At 48.7% G+C, this 26,013-nt stretch overlaps 1 protein-coding gene across 6 annotated transcripts in view; it reads left to right on the forward strand.

Annotated features, from left to right (window-relative positions):
* Positions 1-26,013, forward strand: part of tiam2a (TIAM Rac1 associated GEF 2a) — a 68,205-nt gene that overhangs the window by 39,794 nt on the left and 2,398 nt on the right. For 3 of the 6 annotated variants that reach the window (XM_072698755.1, XM_072698754.1, XM_072698756.1), the window contains 22 exons: positions 185-357; positions 1,588-1,812; positions 4,727-4,912; positions 5,303-5,449; positions 7,364-7,420; positions 10,880-11,047; positions 12,290-12,394; positions 12,523-12,601; positions 12,743-12,832; positions 13,060-13,314; positions 14,845-14,942; positions 21,097-21,285; positions 21,974-22,042; positions 22,215-22,340; positions 22,528-22,636; positions 23,930-24,109; positions 24,289-24,407; positions 24,710-24,818; positions 25,195-25,253; positions 25,372-25,474; positions 25,556-25,643; positions 25,753-25,874. In XM_072698755.1, coding sequence (XP_072554856.1) covers positions 185-357; positions 1,588-1,812; positions 4,727-4,912; positions 5,303-5,449; positions 7,364-7,420; positions 10,880-11,047; positions 12,290-12,394; positions 12,523-12,601; positions 12,743-12,832; positions 13,060-13,314; positions 14,845-14,942; positions 21,097-21,285; positions 21,974-22,042; positions 22,215-22,340; positions 22,528-22,636; positions 23,930-24,109; positions 24,289-24,407; positions 24,710-24,818; positions 25,195-25,253; positions 25,372-25,474; positions 25,556-25,643; positions 25,753-25,874 — 2,856 coding nt within the window. Of the gene's footprint in view, positions 1-184; positions 358-1,587; positions 1,813-4,726; positions 4,913-5,302; positions 5,450-7,363; positions 7,421-10,879; positions 11,048-12,289; positions 12,395-12,522; positions 12,602-12,742; positions 12,833-13,059; positions 13,315-14,844; positions 14,943-15,006; positions 15,544-15,566; positions 17,608-17,629; positions 20,188-21,096; positions 21,286-21,973; positions 22,043-22,214; positions 22,341-22,527; positions 22,637-23,929; positions 24,110-24,288; positions 24,408-24,709; positions 24,819-25,194; positions 25,254-25,371; positions 25,475-25,555; positions 25,644-25,752; positions 25,875-26,013 lie in introns of those variants that run through there. The other 3 variants (XM_023808523.2, XM_023808516.2, XM_072698757.1) reach the window with 3 other exon arrangements.

Consider the following 26,013-nt stretch of genomic DNA (forward strand, 5'->3'; position numbering starts at 1 on the left):
GTGGGAGTCGGGATTACCTTTCCGTCGCAGGTCTCTCGCCTCCCGCACCATGTGACACTATTTTTAAAATCTTGCTCTCACAAAGATGACCAGTGACCTGGCGAATTCGCCAGTGCTCGTCGGCCTCGATCGCGGCCCTTCCTCCGCAACTTCCCAGAGCCCCAACTTGGTCCTTGTTCCTTAGGCTGCACGCTGCTGTTCTACGAGACGTACAGCAAGAGCACCGCCGAGCAGGACCTGTCCCCCCGCTATGCCCTCTTTGCTGAGGACAGCGTTGTGCAGTCCGTCCCCGAGCACCCCAAAAAGGAGAACGTCTTCTGCCTGAGCAATTCCTACGGCGACGTCTACCTCTTCCAGGTAAGAGCCCTCCTGCACGTGAGCAGAAAGTTTTGAGGCGTGTGGGTTGGCCTTTGGACATCATTCTCAACCTCATTGTACCAGCACCCAATCAGGAGACCCCCCCCACCCCCCTTACCAGAACCCAGATGGATTTCCTGTGCTGGAATGCATCGTTTTGTTGGCCTGATTACCGGTTTACCATCATGTGGGCTGACGGTAGAAATCTATTGCAGAAATGAGAACTAGAAGAGGTGTTTTTTGGAAAATTGTGTTTGTTTCTCTCCTTCCTGTTAGCACAGCTTGGTTCTTTAACAGTATCTTGCCTCGTCGGCCCTGTGAGATCTCATGACACATTCCTGCCTTGCATTTCCTCACCAGTTTTACTGGTCTGGATGCCCTTTACCCACCAAAGATGGCTTTGCGTGAACCTTTTCTCCAAAGTCACAACTGCCATCTGTATTATCTGTCCTTTGATCATTATTTTGGACGTTACTTTGTATGACGTGGACAGAGTAGCAACAGCGCATGAAACAGAATGGAAAACATCCCATTGAGGAATGAAAAGGCGCAGCCAGCGTGGTTTCGGGGCCATTCCTGCAGACATTCGTCTGTTGGTTGGCTACTAACTTTTGGAAACAGTATCGTCTTGGTGTTCGGCATCCTCTGTCCTGGGCTACAAGCTCGACTCTGTGAGGCACACAAGAGCGCCAGTGTGTTGTCCAGGGGAGCCCCCATAAGGTCATGCAGGAAAGCAGACTCCGCCAAGACCATCTGGAAAATGCCATCTTAGAAACTGGCACTTGAGCAGGACGCCCTGTTCCCCAGCGCAGTGACTCAGCAGGACCCCTGGTGCAGGCCCAGTTCCCTCCATTAGGGAAACACCCCAGACACATAAATAAACCTTGAAAGCACCATGTTCTGTCCTCTCCATGGGTGTTTCTCCATACCAAGAACATACTTGTCTTGCTATCTTGCCTTCCAAGAATGAACTTAGGACACAATGAATCATAAGATTGGTCTCATTTGGTGAAGATGCAACCAATGTATCCTAGAAGTTCAAGTTGGGGCAAGAACGTCCTCTATACTTCTGTTCTTAGTATTGGAACCGGTCTTCGGCAATGGAAGATGACGTAAAATGGGTACATGAGAAGACAAGTATGGTTGAGCACACATATGGAGAAACGCCCCATGTTTTCCTAGCGTTTGAAGGTACTTCAGGGCAGTGACTCATCATCCCCCCCCTTGCAGGCGAGCAGCCAGACGGATCTGGAGAACTGGGTGACAGCGGTGCACTCGGCCTGTGCCTCCCTGTTCGCCAGGCGCCACGGCAAGGAGGACACAGTGCGCCTCCTGCGGAGCCAGACCCGTGGCCTCCTGCAGAAGATCGACATGGACGGCAAGATGAAGAAGATGGCTGAGCTGCAGCTGTCCATCGTCAGCGACCCCAGGAACCGCAAAGCCATCGAGAGCCAGGTAAGGCCGCGTCAGGCTTCTGTGTCCACGGCAACGGCCCGGCTCAGCAACGAGTGGCCAATGTTTGGCACCCCACCCTCATAACTTTAATGATTATTTTGTGAACCTTTGGCCTTCCCCTGACTTCTTAGCCACAAAGGACGATATTTGCTCCAAGTGCTCTTTTTTCCCCGTCTAATGAGCCCGGTTTGGTGCAGCGTGTGCATGCTGTGGCGAAGTCTTGGATCTGGAGCAAAAACCATGTTTGTTTCATTCCCAAGACCTGGTTTTCTGATGGAAAGCAGACAGTTATAGGTGCAAGTGAAGGTTGTGTCCCAAACAACATATGTGAAACATCTCCATGCTAACTGGGTTTAATCAGCCCCACCTTTTAAATATCTCACTCTCTGCTGGTGCTGGATGCTCTGTGGTTCATGAAATATTTTTCTTTACCATCCATTAGTAACAGGAAGTCTTAAAAGAAAATTAGCTTTAATGCTGTACAAACAAAATGACACCCCGCCACAATTTGTGGGGGAAAGGAAGATAATCAGCCTAATTTTAGCACCGCTGTAGTTGTTTGCATTTTATTGAAAGCTTGGGGGAATAAAGGCATGCAGACACACGCGCACACACACACACACACACACACACACACACCCTGAAGGCTTGGAAAGCTCTAAACATCTCGTTCCTCTGAATTGCAGATGCTCTGTGGTAATGGGGTCTTTTCCTGTGTTATACCCTCTTTAAAGGCTCTTGCCCTGTGTTATACCCTCTTTAAAGGCTCTTGCCCTGTGTTAAACCCTCTTTAAAGGCTCTTGCCCTGTGTTAAACCCTCTTTAAAGGCTCTTGCCCTGTGTTAAACCCTCTTTAAAGGCTCTTGCCCTGTGTTATACCCTCTTTAAAGGCTCTTGCCCTGTGTTATACCCTCTTTAAAGGCTCTTGCCCTGTGTTAAACCCTCTTTAAAGGCTCTTGCCCTGTGTTATACCCTCTTTAAAGGCTCTTGCCCTGTGTTAAACCCTCTTTAAAGGCTCTTGCCCTGTGTTATACCCTCTTTAAAGGCTCTTGCCCTGTGTTATACCCTCTTTAAAGGCTCTGTGCTGAATGAACCAGACGACACTGTGGAAACACTCTGTGTCAAACTGTGAACTGCCGTCCTCTCTGCTGCCAGCCGTAAATGAGCAAATGAGAGAGATTTATTGGGAGGTAATTAAGGAAGGGGGTCAGTCTGTCCCAAAGGCCTTTTCTCAGGCTACCTGGCCACTGTTTTTCCTGGGGGCCATCAAGGGACAGACCTCAAAGAGCAGACCTGTGGCACAGCTGGAATGCATCGCCACCATGCGCGGCTGCTCCCGCCCCATCCATCTGCTTGCTTTCCCTGCTACAGGAAGCAATTGGTGACAAGAAACGCCGAGTCACCGTTCTCAGCAGGAGGCATGGCTATGGTTTTCAATTGGGGTGGTGCCTTGCATGGAAGGAAGCTCTGCACCTAAGGTTAAAGGTCAGAGGGTGTAGCTGGGTGGGGTGGTGGGGGGGGGGGGGTGTGCCAGTCTAGGATATGGCCTCTAGTCTCTCTGGAGCCCTGACTACTTTGATGTGCCCCCCTGCTCCCAAAATCAATACCAGGAGGCCTTTTGAAGTCTTCGTCTCCAAAGAATCTTGTCACAGTTCAAACGCTTGGGCAGCTGCCCTTTTGGGGGCACGGTGGAGGGAAAAGGAGGCCTGGTGGAATATCCCCCCCCCCCCCCCCCCCCACCCGTGTTTAACGAGAGGCAAGAATGCGACCGAATAGTGTGCCGTTTAATCTGTTGACTCGATTTGTCCAGATGGTCGCAATATGCGACGGCAGCCACCGCGGTGACTCAGGCATTGCGCCCTGCGTGAGACTGTGTGCGACCGCGCATGTTCTGCTATCTGGGTGATTTTCCTCCATGCAACACACCGCAGCCTTTACTGCGCGACCTGCACAGGCTCCATGTATGTCTGCGTGTAAGAAGGGCGGGGCATTGCCGCATTTATGTTGAGCAGTGTCCGTCTTTGTCAGATAGTCATGTTGTGTGTGGTTTTTTTTTTGGTTTCTTCATTACCAGACCAGGGTGGGAATGACGCATGCAATAAAAAATGCATTATTCCTTGGCTAGAACATTAATGGCTAATGGTAACGCTTTCACAGAACAAAACATGTTAGATAAGAGAAACATCTTCATTTCGTTAGGAGAATAAGAACAGAGTTTTGGGCATGTGAGCTTAGTCTCATTACTAATGATTCATTGCTTGATGCTGTTGTTAGGGCTACACTGAGGATATAATGGCCACATATAATTTTGCTTGTGCTGAGAGGAAAAAATTGCAAAGAATATGGTTCATAACGATGTCAGGTGTACCATGGCAGTGACCCTGGGTGGTATAACCAAACACATATTCCAGTCTCTGAGGTTTTTGGTAGTGATGCCTGGTCACATGAAGCTATTCCGGCCGTTACCTTTTTTTGCTGCGTTTTTAGTTATGAAATCACAGCCAAAACACACCAGGGTCACATCCACACTAGATAACAAAATGTTTGTGATACGTCCAGTGTTTCGTAATCCGGTCCTGGGGGACCCGCAGAACCACAGCTGCCGGGAGCAAAAACATGGACCGTCTGGGTCCCTGAGGATCGGATTGGAAAACATTGAGTGTGATCAGGTCCTTGGCATGACCTGATATAGGTTCACGCATTTTGTGGATTGGGGGGGGTGGGGGGTTGTGGCTCTGGAATCAGTCATTTGCCTCCTTGTCTGATTTTTTATTGAGGTGAATAACTGAAATGTCAGGCCGGGATTAGATGTCTACCTCCCCCCCTCCAGACCTGCCTGCCACATCTGAAAGCAATTACAACCCTGTGGAATTCCTCCTAACCCAAATCCCCCCCCTCCCACCCCCACCACCTAGATCCAGCAGTGGGAGCAGAACCTGGAGAAGTTCAACATGGACCTGTTCCGCATGCGCTGCTACCTGGCCAGCCTGCAGGGCGGCGAGCTTCCCAACCCCAAGAGCCTGCTGGCCACTGCCAGTCGGCCCTCTAAGATGGCGCTGGGGCGCCTGGGCATCTTCTCTGTGTCTTCCTTTCACGCCCTGGTGAGTGACGAGCCTGGAGGTTGGGCTGGAGCTGGACTGTGACCGTTAAGGTCTCATCTGAGAACAATTTGGATGGCTTTCAAACACAGACTCTCTGTTCTAGTCATTATCTTAAGATTTAGATCTCCCCCACCTTCCCAAACAGCCCTTTTAAGATTAATTTTGGGTCACTGCATCATTAATGCAAAGCACCACCATGTGGTTTTCATAGCTGGTCGGTTTTCTCCAGGTCCGCACGGTCAGAGTTGCATGAGTTGCACGGCCTGTTCTCTCTCCTGTTCTCTCTCCTGTTCTCTCTCCTGTTCTCTCTCCAGCCCCGGTCCTGCTGTGCCGTCTGCCGCCCGGCGCCTCGGACGGCTTCTCACTTTCCTGGTGTTTTTCCGTCCCCAGATCTGCTCCCGGGACGAGGCCAGCATGCGAAAGCGCTCACTCTCGGCTTCCCAGAAGATGCGCAGCAAGCGGGGGCTGTTCTCCTCGCTGAAGGGCCTGGACAACCTGACCAAGCGAGGCCGGGAGAAGAGGCCATCCGTGTCGCAGGTAACAACAGGCTCGCCCGCCCTGGGTGTGCAGGTCAGCAGCCATGATTGTTTGCGATGTTTTCCTGGACATTTCTGCTCGTGACTTTGTCATCTGGGTGTCCGGAGCACCGAAACTTTTATAATGGCACCGAAAAATATTAAGGGACGTGAACCTTTAAAGCCTTGAAGGTCACTGTCTTGTCATAAGTCTCTGCAGATGAATGTTCTGCACCCATGCGGAGATCCTGCACACACACCTGTTTGTTGCCTCTTCACCCACCCCACTGGAAATTATACTCAGACTTTAAATCCTGTCCATCATCAGCTGTTCCATGCATGTTCCGAGGTCAGAGAATAGGTGGTCTGTTGGGGTCTGGGGAACATCTGACTTGTTCTTTTGAGCCTCAAGGTAGCAATCCCATAAAAGTCTTATTCCTGGATTTCCAATGATTGCTAACTGTCCACTTCCTCCAAATTAGAACTTCTCAGGTTGTGTTGTGTCCCACTGTAGAGGGAACTTTTGAGTTTGTCTGTGTCTATCTGTCTGTGTGCGCGTGCATGCGTGCAGGTTTGTAAGCGTTTGTGTGCGTGCCTGTGTGTGTGTATGTGTGTGTGTGTGTGTGCGTGCATAAGTGTGTCTGTGTGTGTCTTTGCGTGTGTGTGTATTTATCTGTGTGTGTGTGTGTGTGTGTGTGTGCAAAGCGTGCACGCGCTGTGCTCACACACGTATGCTGATACTGATGCACAGTGAGCACAGGGTCAGGTCCATGCTTAGGTTATAGCAGCATTAAATCTGCTGAGCCTGGACCAAACATCCCTGGGAAAAGCTGTGTAGCTCTTCATTTCCCGAACGGGGCTCCTCCGGCCTCTGGGGGGAGGGTTTGCAGCAAGCCGTGACCAGCCCCACGGCGACAGATGGTTTGTATGCTTGTATGCACCTCTGTCATCCATTAAATATTAAAGAACCCCCATTTCCAGGGTACCCTGCTTCCTATTGGCAGTTCCTTTAAAAAAAAACCTTTAAGAAAGATGCTGATGGATGCTGGACGTGCCTGCATGACCTTGAGAATATATAACTTTTTATTTATCCCATTAGAGACAGAAAATGTACTGTCGTTTGTCCCCCCCACCCCCCAATCAACCTATCCTGACCTGTCAATGGAGCCACTAGCATCATTAACGCTTCCACCTGGGTGAAAATGCACCAATGACGTTGCCTGTAACAAAAAGCAAACCTGGTCCCTGCCAGTGGGCACCTGGCTTTCATATGACATTACAGGGGCTGCATATATGCCATTTACACCCGTCAGCTGAGTCTGAGTTTTGTTTCTTGCCTTGGGGGGTGTATAAGGTGGTTGGAGCTTATTGACTGGCAAATACGAGGGCCAGCCCTGGCCAGGTAAAGGAGAGCTCGTCTAACAGTGGGGCATTATGGGAAGGCGGTGATAGCATCCCCGCGGCGAGCCCTGCTCGGCGCTTTCCCCACATACCCACTTGTACTCGACTGTGCTGTGTCGTGCTGGTAACAGGCTCTGGCCTTCCAACAAAAGCACTCCAGACCCAGCTTCAGACGTACCAGTCAGCAGCTTAGTCACCCAGGCTGGAAATCTCTACGGCGACAGGACGCGTCACAGTCCTGGGAGGGGCTGGCGAGAGCCACCCACGGGCCAGACCCTTTTCATCTGTCGGGCCCGGAGCGCTAATTCCAGCAGCACTACACCGCTTATTATTTCCAGTACGGCCTCAGAGGTTGGCTTTATTTCCCAGTTTTCTGTACAGGAATAGTATCAAAGCAAGAGGTTGATCTGCTTTTTAATTAAATGCAAACTGGAGACTCTCTTACAAGGTTAGTGTTTCCTCACTGAAAGGATGACAGGGTCTTTGTTTATTTGTCTGTAACTGCTGGTCTGTCTGGCGTCTGTCCCTCCTGCAGATCTTTGACAGTAACGCCGGGGGGCAGCTCAGCCTTTTCCCTCCCAGCAGCTCCGAGGTGAGTTGGACCCCCCGCCCCCTTTGAGTCTCATGTTTCACTCTTTCACTCAGCAGTTTGATCATGTTCTGTTCATTCAGTTCTTGTTCATTTAGAGTTGGGTTCATCATCTACTGGAGCTGGAGTAGTGAAGCCCCAACAGCCTGTTGGCTTGTGTGTGTGTGTGTGTGTGTGTATGGGGGGGGGTTACATATATAGAGACCAAATGTCCACACAATTTGATAAAAACCTGTTATTTTTGACATGGGGGTCATTATTTTCAGTCACCACATGGGGAAAATTAATTTCATAAAAATCTGACTGCAGTCGAGTGACTAAAAATGCCAAAACGTCTTGTTTTTTGTTTGGTTACTTGTGGTTAAGGTTAGGGCTGGGTGGGGGTTAAGGGTGTCATTGCTGGGATTACGGTGTTTCCCATAGAAATCACTCACCTACTCACCTACTACTCACCCACTACTCACCCACTCACTCACTAACACACACACATTGGGCCACAATGGCACCAGCCCCAACTGACATCTGTTTGGCCCCTGAGGTTCTCCTCCTGTGTCCTTCATCATTAGTCAATGATAAGTTTGCCCCCTCTGTTTGAATTATGACCCCCTCTTATGCTCCCCCACCTTAAAAAAAAATCTTACAATTGATTATTATGCCCTTATCATGCTGCCAGTTGCTTAATGACTTGACCCCCTTCCCATCCTGCTTATGATTGTTGTAAACCGACCTTCAGCCGCGGATGGTCGCTCCAGCCCACGTGGCTTTCAAACCGTTTCTTGCATTAGTAAGTTTTATTTCTTCCTAACATTTCATGTCTTTCAGTTTTGTCTTGGTAAGCGCCGTTTTTCCAGCATTGATACTGTTCCCTGCTTTAGGTTTGTGTCCATTGTTCCTCTCCACCATTAAAATGTGAACATAGGAACTGAGGGGATTTGGCCCGTAGCTCTGAGTCGGTGCCGTCCGTTGCTTTATGGTTTTATGTGCGGGCTGTTGCAGTCGGCAGAATCCCAGTAAGCTGTCCCCAAGTGAGGGATGTTCCTCTGTTTCTAATAGGATTTTATGGTCTTGGAAAAAAAGACAGACAATCAAAAGAGTTAGAATCCATAGCCAGGGCTGAACAGGTTCAGTTAAATGCTGGATTTTCCTCCCCCTTTGCTTAACAGGTTCTTGGATTATCCCTCTACAACTGAACTTTCCCTTGAACTGTAGCCCCGAAAACATTTGCCTCTTCTCCGCTCCCTTTCTAAAGCAGGAGCCTAGGGAGGGAACGCCGCCCTTCGTGTGTCAAAGGGGTGTTGGGTTGCCCTGAACCTTAGCAGGGACCTCATGTCAGACCATGAGGCATGTGTCCAAGCGTACAGCTCTGCAAGACGGATGAGTGAACCTTAAGCGTGTGATATAAACGAATAACTGGCCGCCCCCCAGGAGCTGTAGGATATGCTATGCCTTCCCAGCATGGCTGGGGATACTGGGGATACTCCAGCACAGGACAGAGGAGCAGGATCAGGCTTCAGCCTGCCTCTCCTGGTGGTTCCTGCCTGGGCGGCTCTGTGGTAACCTAGGCCCCATCTCCGGAGACTGGGCCATTCCACCTAGATCCCTTTTCACGACCATTAGCTCCAGTGCTGCGAGAGTTTCTGCTGTCCCGTGTTTTGGCTCAAGGAAGAAGGTCCTCTATTAAGGAACGTTCCACCTGTGTACGCTTTTGTAAACCATCCTGCATTTATACTTTATTTATACACCGTTTCCTGTCCTATATAAGGTCAGAAGTTAGATGTACTCCGAACACAGACCTTCGTCAGTTTGTGGAGACCCTAGTTATGTTGAGGCTCAAATTCCTCAGTGTGGATGAAAATGATCCCCTTGTAGACGTTGTAGCAGTTTCCCATCCTGAACCAAAGTTTAACAGCTTGTGATTTCTGATGTTTCCCAACAGCACTGCTGTTCTCTTCCAGGCTGAATGAAATCTCACCTCCCACTTCTGGTTACTAATGACCATCTGATGCTTCTCAGTGATACTTCATCACTAAAACATGGCTGTTCTGATTCTTCTCCCTTCTGACGTCAGCAGGACGTTCGGCACTCTCGTTGCGGTGTCGTCCAGCATATTTATTGGTACTGAGTTCTGTGTGTGTCCCTGTTGCTGGGTAGCAGTTGACGTAGCTCCGAATGTTATTTCTGATTCGAACCCTCCGCTTTTAGTCACATCTTTAATGCAGTCGATGCTGGGTAGAGAGGAACCTCTTTTTATGTAGGAAAGACTGAGGTAAAACTGTTTGGTTTGAGTCACAGGTCCATCCCAGTGCCTGTACAGTGGAGGCGGTCTGGGCCGCCCTAGTGGAAAGTTGACCAGTCTGCCACTTCTCCACAGCGGCAAAAAGCTACCCTATGAATTAGCTCCTAGTCAGGGCTTGGGGGTAGTTTTTAGTGACTGAGCCATGACAATTCCACCGAAAGGGGGGGCATTGGCAACTGCCCTCAGGAAAGTCTTAAAAATAAATAAATACATCCTAAAGTCCCCTTTCTTCCCCCCCTCCAAGGTTTCCCCTCACTGCAGTGTTTGGTCATAAAGTCTGGAGGAAAAAAAAACAGTTTGTCAGTTTCTCCAAAGGGCGGGGCTCGGGGGGGGGGGCGGGGTTACAAAATGGAAGGAGTGGAGCACAAGTAGCGGCTGTGTCGCTGTGACTGCAAGCTGCTTTCGCGTCCTGCTTGTTTATTTATTTATCTAGTTAGTTATTTAGGGATGCCGCCATTTTCTTAACCCCCGGGTAAGCACAGTACATTGCTATTCTCCTGCCAGCGCACGAGAACAATGCGGTTTGGTCTCCAACAGCAACAGGCTAGAGGAGAGGGGCTCCCTCACGCCGTGGGTGCGAGTCCTGGCTAAGAAGGCAAACCGCTTTCCAATTTGACCCCAAGGGATAAAGTGACAGAGTCCTACACAACTTCCAGGAGTCTGTAAAACACATTTGTTTCCCCCTCAAAAGAAATGTAAATAAATGTTTTTTTTTCTAAATAAAATCGAGTTTAACAGTCATCTGTCGGCTGTGAAACGGCAGGTTGGAAAATTCCATGGATACTCTGAAACTTTCCCAAATTTTGCACAGTTGGGCGAATTTTCCTTCATAATGTAATGTCTTCATGTGGTCTCTCTAGTGGGCCCTATCACTGTAATAAAGCAGCACAGCTTTAAATTCAGAGACATGAAGTCTCAACCAAAACCATACTTGATGGTACAGAGATGCCGAAGTGGGCTACCATAGAATTAATGTCGGTGACTTCTGACCTGGTTGGTCACATGACTCTGAAATGCCAGTTTCACGTGTCTCCACAATATTAATGTCGTGGCCAGTAATAGCAATTTTTATAGTAACCATAACAGAAATGGAAGAAATGGCAGCTTACAGAACATATGACACACATCCATTAATAATTTTGCTTTTAATTTTTATCTCCAAACAGAGGCTGGACGGCTTGGCTAATCTCTACTCTGTGGAGCCACTCGAGGGCCATCACTGGGACAGCAGCCCAGAAACGCTGACCTACGTGTACATGCCGGACAACCAGGCCATCGCGGTGCCTATAAAACGGGATCATACGGTGAAGGACGTGCTGGCCCTGGCCTGCAAGGTGTGCGGGAACAACGTAGCTTTTTATAGAAAAACAATTCCGTAAACACTTTTTATAGGAAAGGTTGTGTCCTCTGTTACTGGAAAATAAAGGGGTTGTGTCCTTCATTTATTTGCCAGTATATGAATATCACATACAGTCACCCATCAGCCACTCGTCTAGGGTGACCACCTAATCCGCGGCAGGGGGGCACTATAAACTACTGTTTCAATTAAAAAGATCTGGGTTATACTTCAGCACTGAGTTCTTACTGTGTGCTGATTGGTCAGTCTCCTATAATCATGCATGTGTCAGTAATGTTAATGTGAAACGGCTGGATGAGTCTTTCAATCAAGGAAACAAAGCAGTCAAAGCACAAGAAGAATTTAACTAATTAGCCAACCACAGGAGCCTTTCAGTTCTAAAGTAGTTCATAAAACCTAAAAGTAGCTTGTAGTGTCCCCCCGCCCCCCCCATCATGGATTAGGTGGTCACCCTACACTCATGGGGTCACACCAAAAGGCTTTCAGCCAGGGGTTAATCTGGGATTTGGCCCATAGGGGGCGCTTAGCTCACTAGGATTGTCACTTTCTGAAGAGATACGGGATGACCTCCCCATACACAAACACAATTTCGCAAAATGTGCATGAACATATGGGAGAAATCGCTAAATGGATTTAGAAAAACATTTTTTCAGGGGGACTGAGACAAAACTTAGTCACTGAAGTTCCCCCTACAATAACTCGTGCTTCCAGCCAACATTTTTAATGAATCTGCACCCATTGATTCCCTGCAATAAAAAGGGGATACAAAACTGTTTTCCCTCCAGTCTTTTTAAACATTTTATGAGCTTGAAATTATTAATACTGGTGTAGAGTTCTGTATTTCAGATAATGTTTGAGTCGTAGCCAAGGACTGCTGCAGCTTTATGGGGAAATGACCTGTGAGGCTCCCATCCCTCCCCCCCAGAAGAGAGTGTATTCATGCACACTCTCTTCTGGGGGGGGGGGGGGCTGTGCGGGGGGTGATATTCGTTAATATCACATGCTTAAGCGTAAGGCTCACCCATGTGTCTTGCAGAGCTGTGCGTTTGGATGCATGCTTAAGCCATTCAGAGCTGATTTGTGTTTCTCTGCTGATCTCCTGTCGCCAGGACAATCTTTTACTGGAGTCTGGTTCCACAGTTACTGTGGCGGTGTGTATAAAAGATGAGAAGGATGGGGCCTGATCCGGGAAGTGAAAGTCTTGCGTTGCTCCCTAAAGGTGCAGCAGCTGGAGGCGAGTCTCCACGGGCTGCGTGTGCGGGGGGGCGCGGCCCAGGAGGCGGAGTTTGCTGTGCCAGGGAGCAGCGAGCTGCTTGCGGACCTGGTAAGGCTGGCATCAGGCGCCTTTGGGCTGGCATCAGGCGCCTTTGGGTGCCACTTCCGTTCTCGGTTGGTGCTATAATCCCACGTGGTGCAACTTGGAATCTTCCTGAGCGCCGACTCTCTCAACAGGTATATGACGCCCTGGAAATCTTCCCACTGAGTGTGTTCACCGTACGTCTGTCTCGGCCCTCCAGTACTGTGGACTTCGGTGAGTGTGCAGCGGGTCTCCAGTCTGATCCACATGCCACCCCCTCAGTGGTTTGCTCAGGATGCCATGATGGTAACTGTGTTACTGTGAGGTCATGCTCCGGGCCTTTGACCTCACGCGTGACCCCTGGCTGTGCTGCAGGTTTCGCCGTTACGGGACACGTGGACGGCTATGGGAGCAGCCGCATCTTTGTGAGCGAAGTGCTGCCGGACGGAATGGCTGTTAACGAAGGTTGTTAACTTTTAAGACGTAACTTTTTCTTACATTTTGGAATGGATGGTGCTCTTATAGTATGCAGCTTTTAAATACTAATAATACTCATGATTAGTATTAGTTTCAGTACCTCAGAGTATTGATCCTGAAGTAGTATTCGCAGTGTAAGAACCTGCACCAGGAGTCTAATGTGTAGCAGGCTGCGGCGGCGCTTTCTGACTGTCTGCACACACGTTGTCCTGCAGGTCTGCGGCAGGGAGATGAGATCCTGGTGCTGAACGGCAAGAGTATCGCCGCCCTGGACTTGGGCCTGATGCAGGAGTTTTTCTGCGAGCAGAGCCTCAGCCTCTCCATCCGCCGGGACGCCGCCCCTGAAGAGGCGGGCTCTGCCTGGGCGGACCTGGAGTCCAGAGAGCCTTGCCCCCCTGTCCCAATCCCGAACCAGATGCAGCTGCTGGAGCAATTCCTGGACCGGCACCGCAGCACCCAGACGTCCTCCGGTAAGTCAGCGGACCGTGCTCTGAAAGCAGGCAGCTGGACTGCACTGCATGTCGCGCAGACCCTGCCGCCCCCCCTCCAGAAAGCACAGGAATGCACGTACCATGACAGTGACGTGCCCCCCCATTGGTACACAGCACAAGGCAAGTTAATTTATATAGCGCCTTTCGCACACTGTGCTCATTCACATAAGAAAAATGCAGATTTAAATTCAACTGAAAATGGTACGAGAATAGAAATGAAGAACATGACTATGATTAAGGCAATAGATATAAGACAAAAATTAGATGTGAAGATAAAGCAAATTACAGGTGAATTGGGACAATAAGGTTCCATTGCAGGCCAGAAATGCAGTAAAGCTAACAGAGTATTAAGCTGAACTAGATCACGACAGCACATTTAACATGAGTTAACCCTGTGTAACAGCAGAGGTTCTCAAATGGTTTCACTTCAGGAAACCTTACTCCGCAGTCACCAGTTGAGAGACACTGTTTCAAGCTGAAGAATACAATGTTACTATTTTTAGTGAATTTAAAACTTGCTGATCCAGATCAGTGATTATTTTGACACACTGCTTTTGTTACATAGGTTTATATTGTCAGTATAAATGCCAGTTAATTCATACTTCATAAAATTGTCAATATTAATTCATGCTACATTATATTGTTTACCAGTAAGTAGGCTTACTTTGGCAGTGTTTTTTTGTTAATTCTTTCTGTAAATAAACTTAAATATGTTTCACATTCAAGCCGCACTTGCCGGCTCCACCTTCTTCCTCCCAGACCCATGTGAGCGTGGGTGAATTTGTGTACCCTCTCCGTATGACTGACACGCACACACACCCACCGCATGACTGGTTGTACGGTCCAGCTTTGGTCCGTCATTTGCCTGCCGCCTTCGGCTCGGAGGTTCGCTGAGCTGTGAATTGTCTGAGGTTTGTGAGTCCACTTCTCAGAGTGGGACGTCCTGCGTCGTAGATCGAACTTGATGTCCTGCTTGAATTTGTAAGCGTGACAGGAACTGTTTTTAACCACAATGCAGAGCAAGCACTGTCCTAGCGGGCGTATGAAGATGCTCTGCTCTGCGAATGCAGCCTCTTTCCCACACGGTATCTGAAACGGGGGCACTTTGCTGACGAAAGCGTTCACACTTTTATTTTCCACTTATGCTAACTGTTGTTATAGTTCTCGCTTGATGCTCTTTTATTCACATGTAAGTCATTTCCATGACATGTTTGCCTTATGATCCGCCTGTGAGAAGCTGGTTTTTTAAACATTTTAATCAGAGCTCCTTTTTTTTGGATGATGTATCTATTCAGTTTTGCAATGCGGACCAGTTTCTCAGTTTCTTTGAGTTCCTATCAGTGGTACACGAGGAAACTGCAGTTGCGATGTGGCTGGTGTGAAATTTGCGTCGTGCGACGTTACCCACAGCGTACAGGGTGACATTAGTTCTGAAGCAAAAACATGGTTGTTCCTTACAGATGAGCAAAAGGCGGGACTAATGGCTTTCCCTCTTTGTCCCGTGTGCAGATGTGTCCGTTGTGCCAGATGTCCCAGGCAGCTCAGTAGGGCCTGATATGGAGATCAGACCAGGCCGACGCAGCCCGTGGATGGAGCAGCACGACGCGGTAGGTCCTCCACCATTCACGTTTCCAATGCTCCCGATCTGGACTGAGCGTGCGGATGTAAAAATCAACATGTTTTGACTTGAAGGGCAAGGGTTTGGACTAAAGCACCTGCAGAGTTGTGTGTGTCTTGCTCTGAATGCATCTTTGCCATCTATCTGCTCAAAGGCACATGTGCGGGTGCGTGTGAAAACCACCAATGTCTGCCCCCCCTCCTGGCCTCACTGTGCTTCCTACCATCCCACGAAAGACGGGTCACCGTTCTTCTCCTCACTCTTCGAAACACTTTGACACCATTGCCTCTCATTCTTTCACTTCCCTTTTCCTGTCGGCTGTGGCTTCTGAAGTGACCGTACTATACTGGGTGAACTCTAGTGCTTCAGTGACATGTTGGTTCAAAGCCCGACTCGGGCAGCTGCTTCGTTTAAGCGCCACCTACTGCTGCCATCACGTCGGGCTTTTGGCATGCAGAAGAGGCAGAATTTAATTAGAGAGTGGGAGTCTGCCATCAGTGAAATTGCAGGCAAATGGGTCTTTCGCATTCAGAGACCAAACCTTGTGAGTCGTAGCTGAAGCTGGACTGTCTGGTGCCCGACTGAAGCAGGTAGCCTCTATTGCAGTTTACCTTATTTGTGTGGATTTTCATTATAACACATGTAAGTAGTACTTACTATACTTCTTTTTTGTTTGTTGTGTGGTAACAAGGCATATTTTTGATCTTACTATAAATTACGTTTGTGACAACATATGTTGAATACCACAAGGGATGTGGCAAATCGTGCCAGACATTTTGAAAAAGTTATTAATATTGATCTAATTGCACATTGAAAATTACAATATAGGCTATGCATACTTAATTTTTGTGAAGCTTCTATTGTTACCATGCTCACTCGTTATGGTGAAGAATAGAATTAGATGAATATAAACTGATTGTGGCAAAGTAAATGACCGTCATACATCCGGGATAAGGTTGAATGTGCTGAATTATTTTGAGGGATTTTGCATTTAAGGGAAGCCAAATGTTTGTGCTGTTGCTGATCTGTGTGGAAGTTGATCTGCTGTGTGTTTGCATTTTTCCTGACAAAAGCAGAATCTGTTTCCTTTTGCTCCAGGGTTAGTATAGTGTAGTACAGTTGCTGGGCCTTGCTCTCCGTTTTTTAATGGTACAGTTTTCTGCTGTTGAATCTGATGGGATGGTTCTTGCGCAGTCCGGTTCCCAGCCAGCAAGGAAGGCCCTCTGCCCATTAGGCTGGGCTTGTCTGCAAGGCTGGCATGGCAGTCTGAGTTGGCATCCGATCGGCCACACTCAGCCGTCCTGTTTCACACCGTGAATAAATCCAGCGGCATCTGGAGGAAGCTAATTTATTCGAAAGAGAAGTGAGGCATGACAGGGGGAAGAAAGGCTCCCCCTGCCACAGACGAATTAATGTTTATTTCAAAAGATTGAACTGTTGAGGTTTTGGCTGGATCCACTTTTTTTCAGTGCCCTCTAAATTGAACAAATGGGGAAGTTTGATCTAAGATGCATCTCACTCCGAAAGCCTCAAGGTTCTTCAGCTTCTCACATCATTCATCTCTTACCTTGTGTTGGTCGATGGCTGGGGGGTACCTTCTAGGGGACAGCTCTGCACCGGGGCCGCCCATTTTCCTTTACCTCTGGTCTTCCTGGCCCATGTCCCAGGGAGTTTGGCTGACAGATGGAAGTGACACCAGCATTCTGGGTAAGCGACTTTGGGTGCCAATCTGCCGCAGGTCCGTCTGTGGAGCACTGCCCTGTAACAGCGGCCTCTGTAGCTGTGGCACCTCTTTCCCATAACTCTGCGACTGGCTTTCACCTCCGAAGTGTCAAACTTCAGTCTGTGTTTGACGTCAGACGCTTTGGAACCAGGCGGTCCTAAAAACCAAGCCTCAATGAGAAACATCCAAGTGGACTTTAACAGGAGCAACACTCGCACCTTGAGCACAGGGCTTGGATTGTTTGAATCCTGTCCCCAGTGATGGAATTGATCCAACAGAATAGGTGTGACTCCTCCTCCTGCTGTAGGTTGGCGCTGTGTAACCCTGGCTGCAGACAGTTAGGGTGACAGATCCCTTGGCAGGTTGTGTGTGAAGGAGAGAGGCAGAGCGTATCGAGGGATACTCATACTCTGCCGTTTGCAGCTGTTGCACCTCGTGACATTTAGATATTGCTCCCAGGGGGGTCAGCGCCTCGATTCCAGCCAGAGCCCCATCACTGCCCGTAATGCCCACTTGTTGGCAGGACATGCGCGGAGTTGAGGTAGATTAAGTCCTTCTAGCTGCATATGGCTGGGAGCTGGCCGGTAATCCAGGCTTACCCCTGCGGTGCCTGCACCCTGCTCCAGAGTACAGAGCACGGTGGCCCGGTCTTCTCTGGATACCAATGGCGTTGGGGGTGGAGCGCGGAGCCGGACCCTGTATAGCCCTCTCCGCCCTGGTTGAGCTCCTCTTCCGCAAGCTCTCTCCGGCTGAGGCAGTGTGGTCCGTGCTCTCCATGTGCTGGTTCTGGCCACACAAGGATGCCAGGGAGTGGGACCTCTTCCTGGGCTCGAATGTGCTGTCCTTCCGACGCCTGGTCCAGGACCGGCTGCTGATCGCGTCCGTCGGGGGATGCCCGGTCCTGCTAACTGGCTGCTTTCCGGCCTGTCTGGTGAGGCCTTGCTGTGCCTTCCGGGTGTCACTGTGTTAGTGTGCTGAGCTACGATTCAATAATCGTATTTGCCAAAATTATGTTTTTATCATTCCATACAATAGCACAATTTCCCCACACGCTTGATATATTATTGGTGTCATTTTACATCGGCCATGCTGTCTGTAATGGTATTGCCTGGCTGTTTTTTCTTCATGTAAGATGGACCTCTCGCATTATGAAACTGTGTTCCTGGAAACTCTTAATGGCTGCTGGAAATAGTGAATCCTCAATGGAGAATGATTAAGAAATGGACAAGCTAAGTGACAGTGACCATTTCTGGGGTTATTACTGTGTTGATAGATGCCTTTTTCAGCCGAGACTGATTTATTTTGCATCCTGACTAAGAAAGAGACCAAATTGGTCTTTAGTTTGATTGAGATGTGATTCAGTGTTGGGTTTCTGCTGGCTTGTGTTATAAACCTGCCGGGCATAATTGCCCCATTCGGTGATGTGCAGGAGCAGCTATTTATGGATTACAGACAGCTTTCACCCACTTCGGCTTCTGAACAGTCCCTGTTTTACTATGTCTGTGGGATGATTCTCTGAAGAAGAAATGGGTCTGTGTACCTGAAGTCCAAGTAAAACAATGATATTCCATTTGGAGGTGCACCATTGGCCCGGTTGCAGTGCTATTCCCCAGCGTGCTCCAATTGCTTTGTGACATCTCAAATCATCCTCTCGGGACAACCAGTCATTGAGGAGGTATGCAGATCAGTGTCAGGAAACACGTCTGCTGCTGGTAGCCACATCTAAATTTAGTGTGGGAAAAATTTATGTTAAGCGTCTGGCTGTGCTATTTGCAATACAAACCTACACAAGGTACTTTTTTGTGTGTGTTGTAGGAAATGTACTATAGCATGTTAATATGTTTTTTGCTGAACTGTATGGGTTTTTTTGTCCTCTTAGTAAGCACTTTAATCAAAATGCAGTTGTCATGGCACCACCCTGAGTGATTATACTAAGTCTGTCTCCTGAAGTCCCCTTTATTCACTGTCCTCTCATACCATAGCGTGATTCTGTGTTCCTGTCTGTTAGTATTCACCCCATCTGAGCTTCCCCGTCACACCGAGGCAGACAAGTGGCCTTTGCTGGCCCTGTGCTTCGTTTGGGACTTTCTGCGAGACCCACCTGACTCCTAAGTGATTGACATGGTGATTCCAGGACGGTGGGTTGTGCTTTTTTTAGAGTGCCTACGCCGGCAGAAAGGCGTCAATGCAGCGTGTCCAACAGCCTAGACCTTCCCATTGGCTCTTCTGGAGTAGTCTTGCTTTGGCAGGGGGGCTTAGCTGAACCTGTGGGGGGGCTGGGCCCTTGACCTCTTCAAGTGAGTTTGCTGACATGGTGATGTGGCAAGGGGGGAAGCTGTAGGAAGGTGAAGATGTTTCTAGTGTCTTGAGAGAGGGATAAGAGAGCAGGAGGTCTCCTGTCGGCCACTATGCTGGACTCCGGGTCTGGGCAGCTGCAGAGGAAGGGCTGCTGTTTGGCCTGGTGGCCGAGACACCAAGTCACCGCAGCCTACAGGCACCTTTGCAGGCCGCTTCGCATGGTGAGTGTGGAGAGAACCAGCACAGGTAGGGTTCCGGTGTGGGACAGTGGTTACTGTTTGGGAGGAACCTGTCCTCTATAGTTGCCAGCATTAAGCACTCTGCAGTGTGGCTGTGCTTCATGTGTAGCTGTTTCTCGGGGGGGCGGCTCCCTGTCACGCGCAGGCGGGCTGGTGGCGACCTGTGATGTGTTCTGCTTTGCTGACGCATGACATTTAATCGGCGCTTTAGGTCAAAGAGCCATGCAGGAAATGCACAGAGACAGGGATGGTCTCGCTGCTAAACCGCCGCTTCCCCAGGTGCTTTTCATAGTTCTGAACGGCCATGTCGCTGCTGGATCTGCTGGTTTAAGATCCATATCAAGCTCAGCAGAGAAAACGGGGAGATGTGCTGTGCTGTGCAGGCCTGGCTGAGTGGGATGCTGAATTCTCTTGGGTGAAAAAGAACCCACACGCTTGCATCTCATATATTGACTATGTGCCCAAATGAAGGGTCCCTGTGGTAAAGGGCTGTAGACTGTGTGTGTGTGTGTGTGGGGAGCGGGGCGTGCTCCATCCTGACAGTGTTAAGTGTGTATGTGTCAGGCTCAGTGTCACAGCCTGAGCAGCCTTTAATTAATGGCCGTCCGGCACCACAACCACCCGCAGGGTCAGTAGGTGGTCCCATCTGTGCCAGAGCAGGGACGCGGGGAGCCGTTCCTGCAGACGGCAGCCATCCCCCTCACCAGCACCACGTGCCGGCGCTGCTCCAGAGCCGGGTCAGCTGTCACAGCAACACAGCTCTCCATCCGGTAATGAAGCAGATCCACTTCACGGCGTGCCAAGGGCTCCTGTGAATCTGGCAGAGGCGCGTGACTCATGCCAGCTTCCCCCACAAAGTCACTATGTGGCGATAAGCAGAGAGGCGGCCGCCGCCTCTGGATCAGAAGGTGTCACTGGATCCGTCTTCGAGATGCGACCGCCAGCACTATGGAGCTGTTATTCCTAGTCTGCTGGCAAGTGTTTGAGGAGGTTGTGTGGTCATGGTCATAATTCACCAGCTATTTTACTAGGACCCCCCCCCCCTTGTCCCTTGTGCTCCCCCTGCAAAATCCTGTAGCGAAGGAGAAAAACCCGGTCATTACCAGCAGCTTGTGAAATACATTGTAAGCTCCATGTCTTAAGTGAAGCTACGAGACGTCCCATGGTGTTTGGCTGAGGGCGGCAGCACAGGTGGCTGCCTGCCGTGTGCTGGAAGGATGGGAATGGAACGCATGTCGTGAAGGGTAGCTGCCCCAGCACCGGTGTGGGACTGTGCAGAGCTTCTCTGATGCTCACGCGTCCATAAGCAGCTGTAACCCTTCAGCCACTTTACAGTACACACATTCATCAAAGATGCAGGCGTTAAAATTCACTATGTAAGGTTTTTAAGATCTGTTATGTCTGTAGAATTTATGAATACTCATATCAACTCTAACGTTAGATTAGATGTTGTAAGTTTTAAAATTATTTAGATTTATTTGATTCAGAAACATTTAGTCAGTGATCCTGAAATCAGTTTGGCAATTATCTTGTTGTTTTGTGATAGAGCTGTGCTAATTATTGCTGTAATTAGCAGGCTATTGAGACTATAATCCTACACATTTCTTTTATCCTATTGTATTTGGTTGAGCCAGCTTAGGCCATGACAGCCGGGGTGGTTGACTCATTGTTCAAACACAGCTGTTCTGAATAGCTTCATATCATTGGCTTATCCCATGTTTCTCTCAAACCCATAATAGCTAGTCGAAAGCCTTAACCAACAGGCCTACTGAAAGTAGGTCATCCATCCTTGCCGCATACGCACTAGTCTATTCGTGATTGAAGGGTTCCACCATGTGCAGAACACACTCTTAAAGGTTTCTTGTTTTGTGGGTCTCCTCCAGGGTGTGGAAGCAGTGTGCACTTTGTACCAGACCTTCCAAGAAGGCTCAGAGGGGCTGATGGATACTCATAAAGATCCCACCGGGGACGATCCTGGCCCCATGCGGCCATACCCTCGCCACATGCCTGCCACGGAGCGCCTGCGCAAGGTCATTCAAGAGCTGGTGGACACTGAGAAGTCTTATGTCAAGGTACTCACTCACCGGGCTAGGCTGGGGTGACCACAATGCTCTGCAGATATACAGTAATTAGTGACTTCCGCTGCTTGTAATTTTACTCTTCAGTCCTTGGTTCACATTAAAAGAAATGCCGGCCCTTGCAGAAAAGTCCACTTTAACTTGTAGACCAGTGGTGGGCAATCTTATCCGCAGTGGACCGGTGTGTATGCGGGTTTTCCCTGCAACTCCCTAATTAGATTACTAATTAGAGGACTGATTGGCTGAAGAGTCCTCACACTTGGGTTTGAACAGCTGACCTACAGGTTATCCCAAAAACCTGCATACATATCGGCCCTTTGAGGATAAGATTGGCCACCCCTGTTGTAGACCATCCACTGTCCCCTAAAGTTTCTAATTTTCAGTTCATTACATTGCTGCACCAACCTTGTCTTGGCATCTTAAACTGTGCTTGATCAAAAACAGCCAAGCTATGTGAATGAAACCTGCCAGATCTCAAAGGGAAGTAGCAGCGTGCCCAGTGTCTCATATCTACCTCAGATGCTCTATTTCCTGCTATCTTATCTGTTGAGTGAGATCTCCAATAAAGAACGAAAGCTGCCAGCACTCCTGCGGCCATCAGTAGTTATAACGGGAAGTGATGGTCACATGGTGGAGCTGTTTCAGTAGCTGTTCTCTTCCTCCCCCCATCTCTCTGCCACAGGACCTGAGCTGCTTGTTTGAGATCTACCTGAAGCCACTGCAGAATGAGACCTTCCTCACTCAGGATGAGGTATAGTAGAAAAATGAGCAGCTGAAGCAGCCAGCATGCTAGTCAAAACAGCACTGCTTCCTCAAACAGCACTTACCTGTTGAAAAAATATTGACCTTGTGTGCCATGATACTGCCATGGTGGACCATCCTGTGGAACTGTATTCACCATCCACCCAACTCTCCAAATCCAGATGGAAAGCCTGTTTGGCAGCTTGCCAGAGATGCTGGACTTCCAGAAGGTCTTTCTTCAGACCTTAGAGGAGAGAATCGCCTCATCGCCTGACTTCAACACGCTTGAGACACCAGTGGAGTTCAAGGTACCTGGCTTTCTGGTTAAGGAATGACCACCGTGTGCATTATAGAATTATGCTGTCAGCTCAAACTGTAGTGGTTTCTATCCAAACCCCTGCAGGCCACAATAATGCGAGAACCTGGGCTAAACTGCCTACCTCGGGTCCAGCAGGAGCAACATGACACAAATGTGACTCTCCTCCCTGCTTTTAGAAACTTCTCTTCTCCCTGGGTGCACCCTTCCTGTACTACGCAGATCACTTCAAGCTCTACAGTGGTTTCTGTGCAAATCACATCAAGGTCCAGAAAGTCTTGGAGCGAGGTATGCCGTAACATGGGCTGCTTTTCAGATCGAGGAGGAAAAACTCCTAACTCTTGGTGCCAACTAGCAGCAGATGTATGCTGATTGCATTAGGAGAAGATTTTTGCCACTTAGTTTAATGGTCAAAATATCCAATTCTGCTTGATGAAAACAGTGAGGCAGCTGTACTGTTTCCATGAATAACAGGTTGGGTCTCCTGCCTTCTCTCACCTCAAAACCCTCCCCCTTTTGTTTGGCTAAGGCTTAAAATTTCATACTGTGATATTATGCTAGCTGGATTATCCAAATTACTTCCATGTGTTTCCAGATTTTCTGGAAGCCCGCCCATTTCCTTCTGAGATGTGTGCATGCTCTACAATGAGTCCGAGGCCATTAAGGCCTTACGGGCGACTCAAATTATAAAATGTGTCAGTAATATGACTCAACGTTAATATTAAACCTAAATTATGCCCCCCCTGTGGCTGACCTGGTTTTTCACTGCAGGCATTTTGCCCAGTGGAGAGTAACAGCAATACTTAGGAGTTTGATCCATGCTTGGGGGGGGAGGGGTCATACCTCTACGTCTCTTAAATTCTGTGCTGCAAGCCCTTGTGGTTGTTTTCATGGAAGTGGATACTGGAATTAGACATAAAAGATGATTAGAAAATTCAGTGGAAGTGCCTTCATTCCATCTGGGAGATGTATCAAAGTGATGAGGGGATATGCAGTGCTGAGAACCAAGTGTCTGCTGTCGGGTGCCCGCTGGCAGCCGGCATGATTACACAGGCATTTGTCACTCGTTCTTGGCTCTTCATATCTCACTGTGCTGAGAGTTTTGAATTTATTTGTTAATCGCCTGCCAATTACCAGTTGGAGTGTCACAGAAACTCCCTGTCTGTTAGACCTCAAGTGGCCTCTAAAGCAGCGTTTCTCAAACCAATCCTTGGGGACCCCCAGAAAGTCCACCTTTTGGCTCCCTCCCAGCTCCTAATTTTCATGCTTTGCCTATGACATTAAATTTTTTGGCACTTTTTTTGTAATAAATTCTTACCCTTTTACATCCTGCTCGCGTTTGTTGCAGATGTAATTTTTATTGAAGCATACACTGACCCCTTGTGGACAAATGAGTTTACACACATCCGCAGTATCTATGTACTAGAGCCATTGAGACCCTCAGCTTGAAGGCTAGTAGGTTGTATAATTCATGAAACGGTATCAAGCAGGATCATAAACAAGTAATCAATTATTTGCTGCTAATTGAGGAGCGTGGGATGCTTGATTTCTCCAGTATGATCCTTCTCTTTCTTCTTAAAGCAAAGACAGACCGGGCCTTTAAGGAGTTCCTCGATGCAAGGAACCCAACGAAGCAGCACTCGTCAACTCTGGAGTCCTACCTGATCAAACCTGTGCAAAGAGTGCTGAAGTACCCACTGCTACTCCGGGAGCTGGTGTCCCTGACGGACACCGACAGTGAGGAACACCATCACTTGACAGGTGCCTTGTGCAAGACACACGCACACACACATTGGTGTGCCTATCTAAATGGGGACCTTCCATTTATTTCTATGAGAAAAACACTAATCCCTAAAAACACAAACACCCCTACACCTTGCCCCATTCCAGGGAGCCAATAAGGCGATAATGCTGAATAATATCTCATTTCCTGACCCCAGAGGCCTTGAAGGCCATGGAGAAGGTAGCCAGTCACATCAATGAAATGCAGAAGATCTATGAGGATTATGGCACGGTGTTCGACCAACTGGTAGTAGAGCAGAGTGGCACTGAGAAAGAGGTAAGATGCTCATTCTTCATTCCTCTTGTTTGGTCTAATTTCCACATGGAGAATGGTTAAGGGGCTTAGACCAAGAAATTACTACTTCAAAACACAGGAATGTGCTCTTGTACTATGGGGAGTGATTCTCAGCCTGAATCAGTACAAATATTATGAAAACAATTACAAAGCAACAAATGGAGAAAATGAATGCGTGTAGCATGCTCCCATCTTACAATTATAGCTAGTTTTGACGTGCTGCACCCAAAGCTTCAAACAGAAGCAGACATTGTACTCACTGCTCATTTCAAACCCTCCATAAGGTCACAGAGATTTCCATGGGAGAATTCCTTATGCATTCCACGGTCATGTGGCTGAACCCATTCCCATCGCTAGGCCGCATGAGAAAGGAGCCTGAGCTGACTGTATTTGGTGGGTATGCCCCTGGGCAGTCGTGCTGTTAAGCGCTATGGGTGGCTGGGCCAGTGTCATGGTCATTAGTGGGCAAGTTGAGCTCTGAAGACACCATGTTTACTCATACATATATATTAACATGCACTTGTAGGCATTTTCTTACAATAGTAATAGCATGTAAAAGAACAAGCAGTTTTCAAAAGTGATGCTTTGAAATTTTTAATTGGCTTGTTGGGTACCTTAAAATTTGGGATGGTTATAAGTGGTGAGTTTATGGCTTCAAAACTTATATAAATCTCCAGCGGTTTTTTCCTTGACCTCTACAAATGTCATGGAAGACCTCGGTGATGTGTAGTCTGCAGAAATCATGCTGACTTTTCTCTTCTCTCGTCAGTGTTCAAGAAAGCTGTGATACTCGTGTACAGGGAGAACAACAAGCTGAAGAAGAAGATGGTGAGTTATGGTGCTGCTGGTGTTCTGCACTGACGTTTTGCACAGGACCACAGTGTTATATTTTAGCTGTATGTGGCTTCATCTTGATTTCCTCACGGGCGCTTCATCTGTGGGACAGACTGCAGGGCGTTCCTCGTACTCTCATGGGGATCTGGACCCTTTCAAGTTCCGCTGGCTCATCCCACTGTCAGCACTGCAGGTCCGACTGGGAAACACAGCAGGTTAGCGTCCGGCCACTTGGTTCAAACTGAGGTACAAGGGCATCTCCTGAATAATTACCCTTCTCATTCCCCTGCCTACAGGAACAGAAAAAAACTGTATCTGGGAGCTGATTCACACGAAGTCAGAGCTTGAAGGACGTCCAGAGACTGTGTTCCAGCTCTGTAGCAGGTAAGGGGCGAGGGGAGCGCATGTCCTGACCCGTAGATCCTCGCTGTAATCCAGATTGGAGCACGCTTCAGACTGAAAGGGTTGAGAATTTCTCTCATTCTGCGCACAGCGTGCCTGAGTGCATGGCCAGCATCGTCAAGGTGATCCGCTCTGTTCTGAGGGAGAATGTGCGTAGGAACAGGGAGGGGCTCATCCCACTCAGGAAAACCGTGCCAGCGTCTGCGCGCATAGGTAACTATCCCACTGTGATTCCCCGCAACCTTTGCTGGTGCTCTGTTCCGGCCATGAAGCTAATAGGGTGGAATGTTATGGAAGTACAAGTGGAGAGTAGTTTTTAATGACTTCCAATGCAGTGTCCATGACTGCTCCC

This window comes from Paramormyrops kingsleyae, chromosome 14, assembly GCF_048594095.1.
Source record: "Paramormyrops kingsleyae isolate MSU_618 chromosome 14, PKINGS_0.4, whole genome shotgun sequence".
Lineage (NCBI taxonomy): Eukaryota > Metazoa > Chordata > Actinopteri > Osteoglossiformes > Mormyridae > Paramormyrops > Paramormyrops kingsleyae.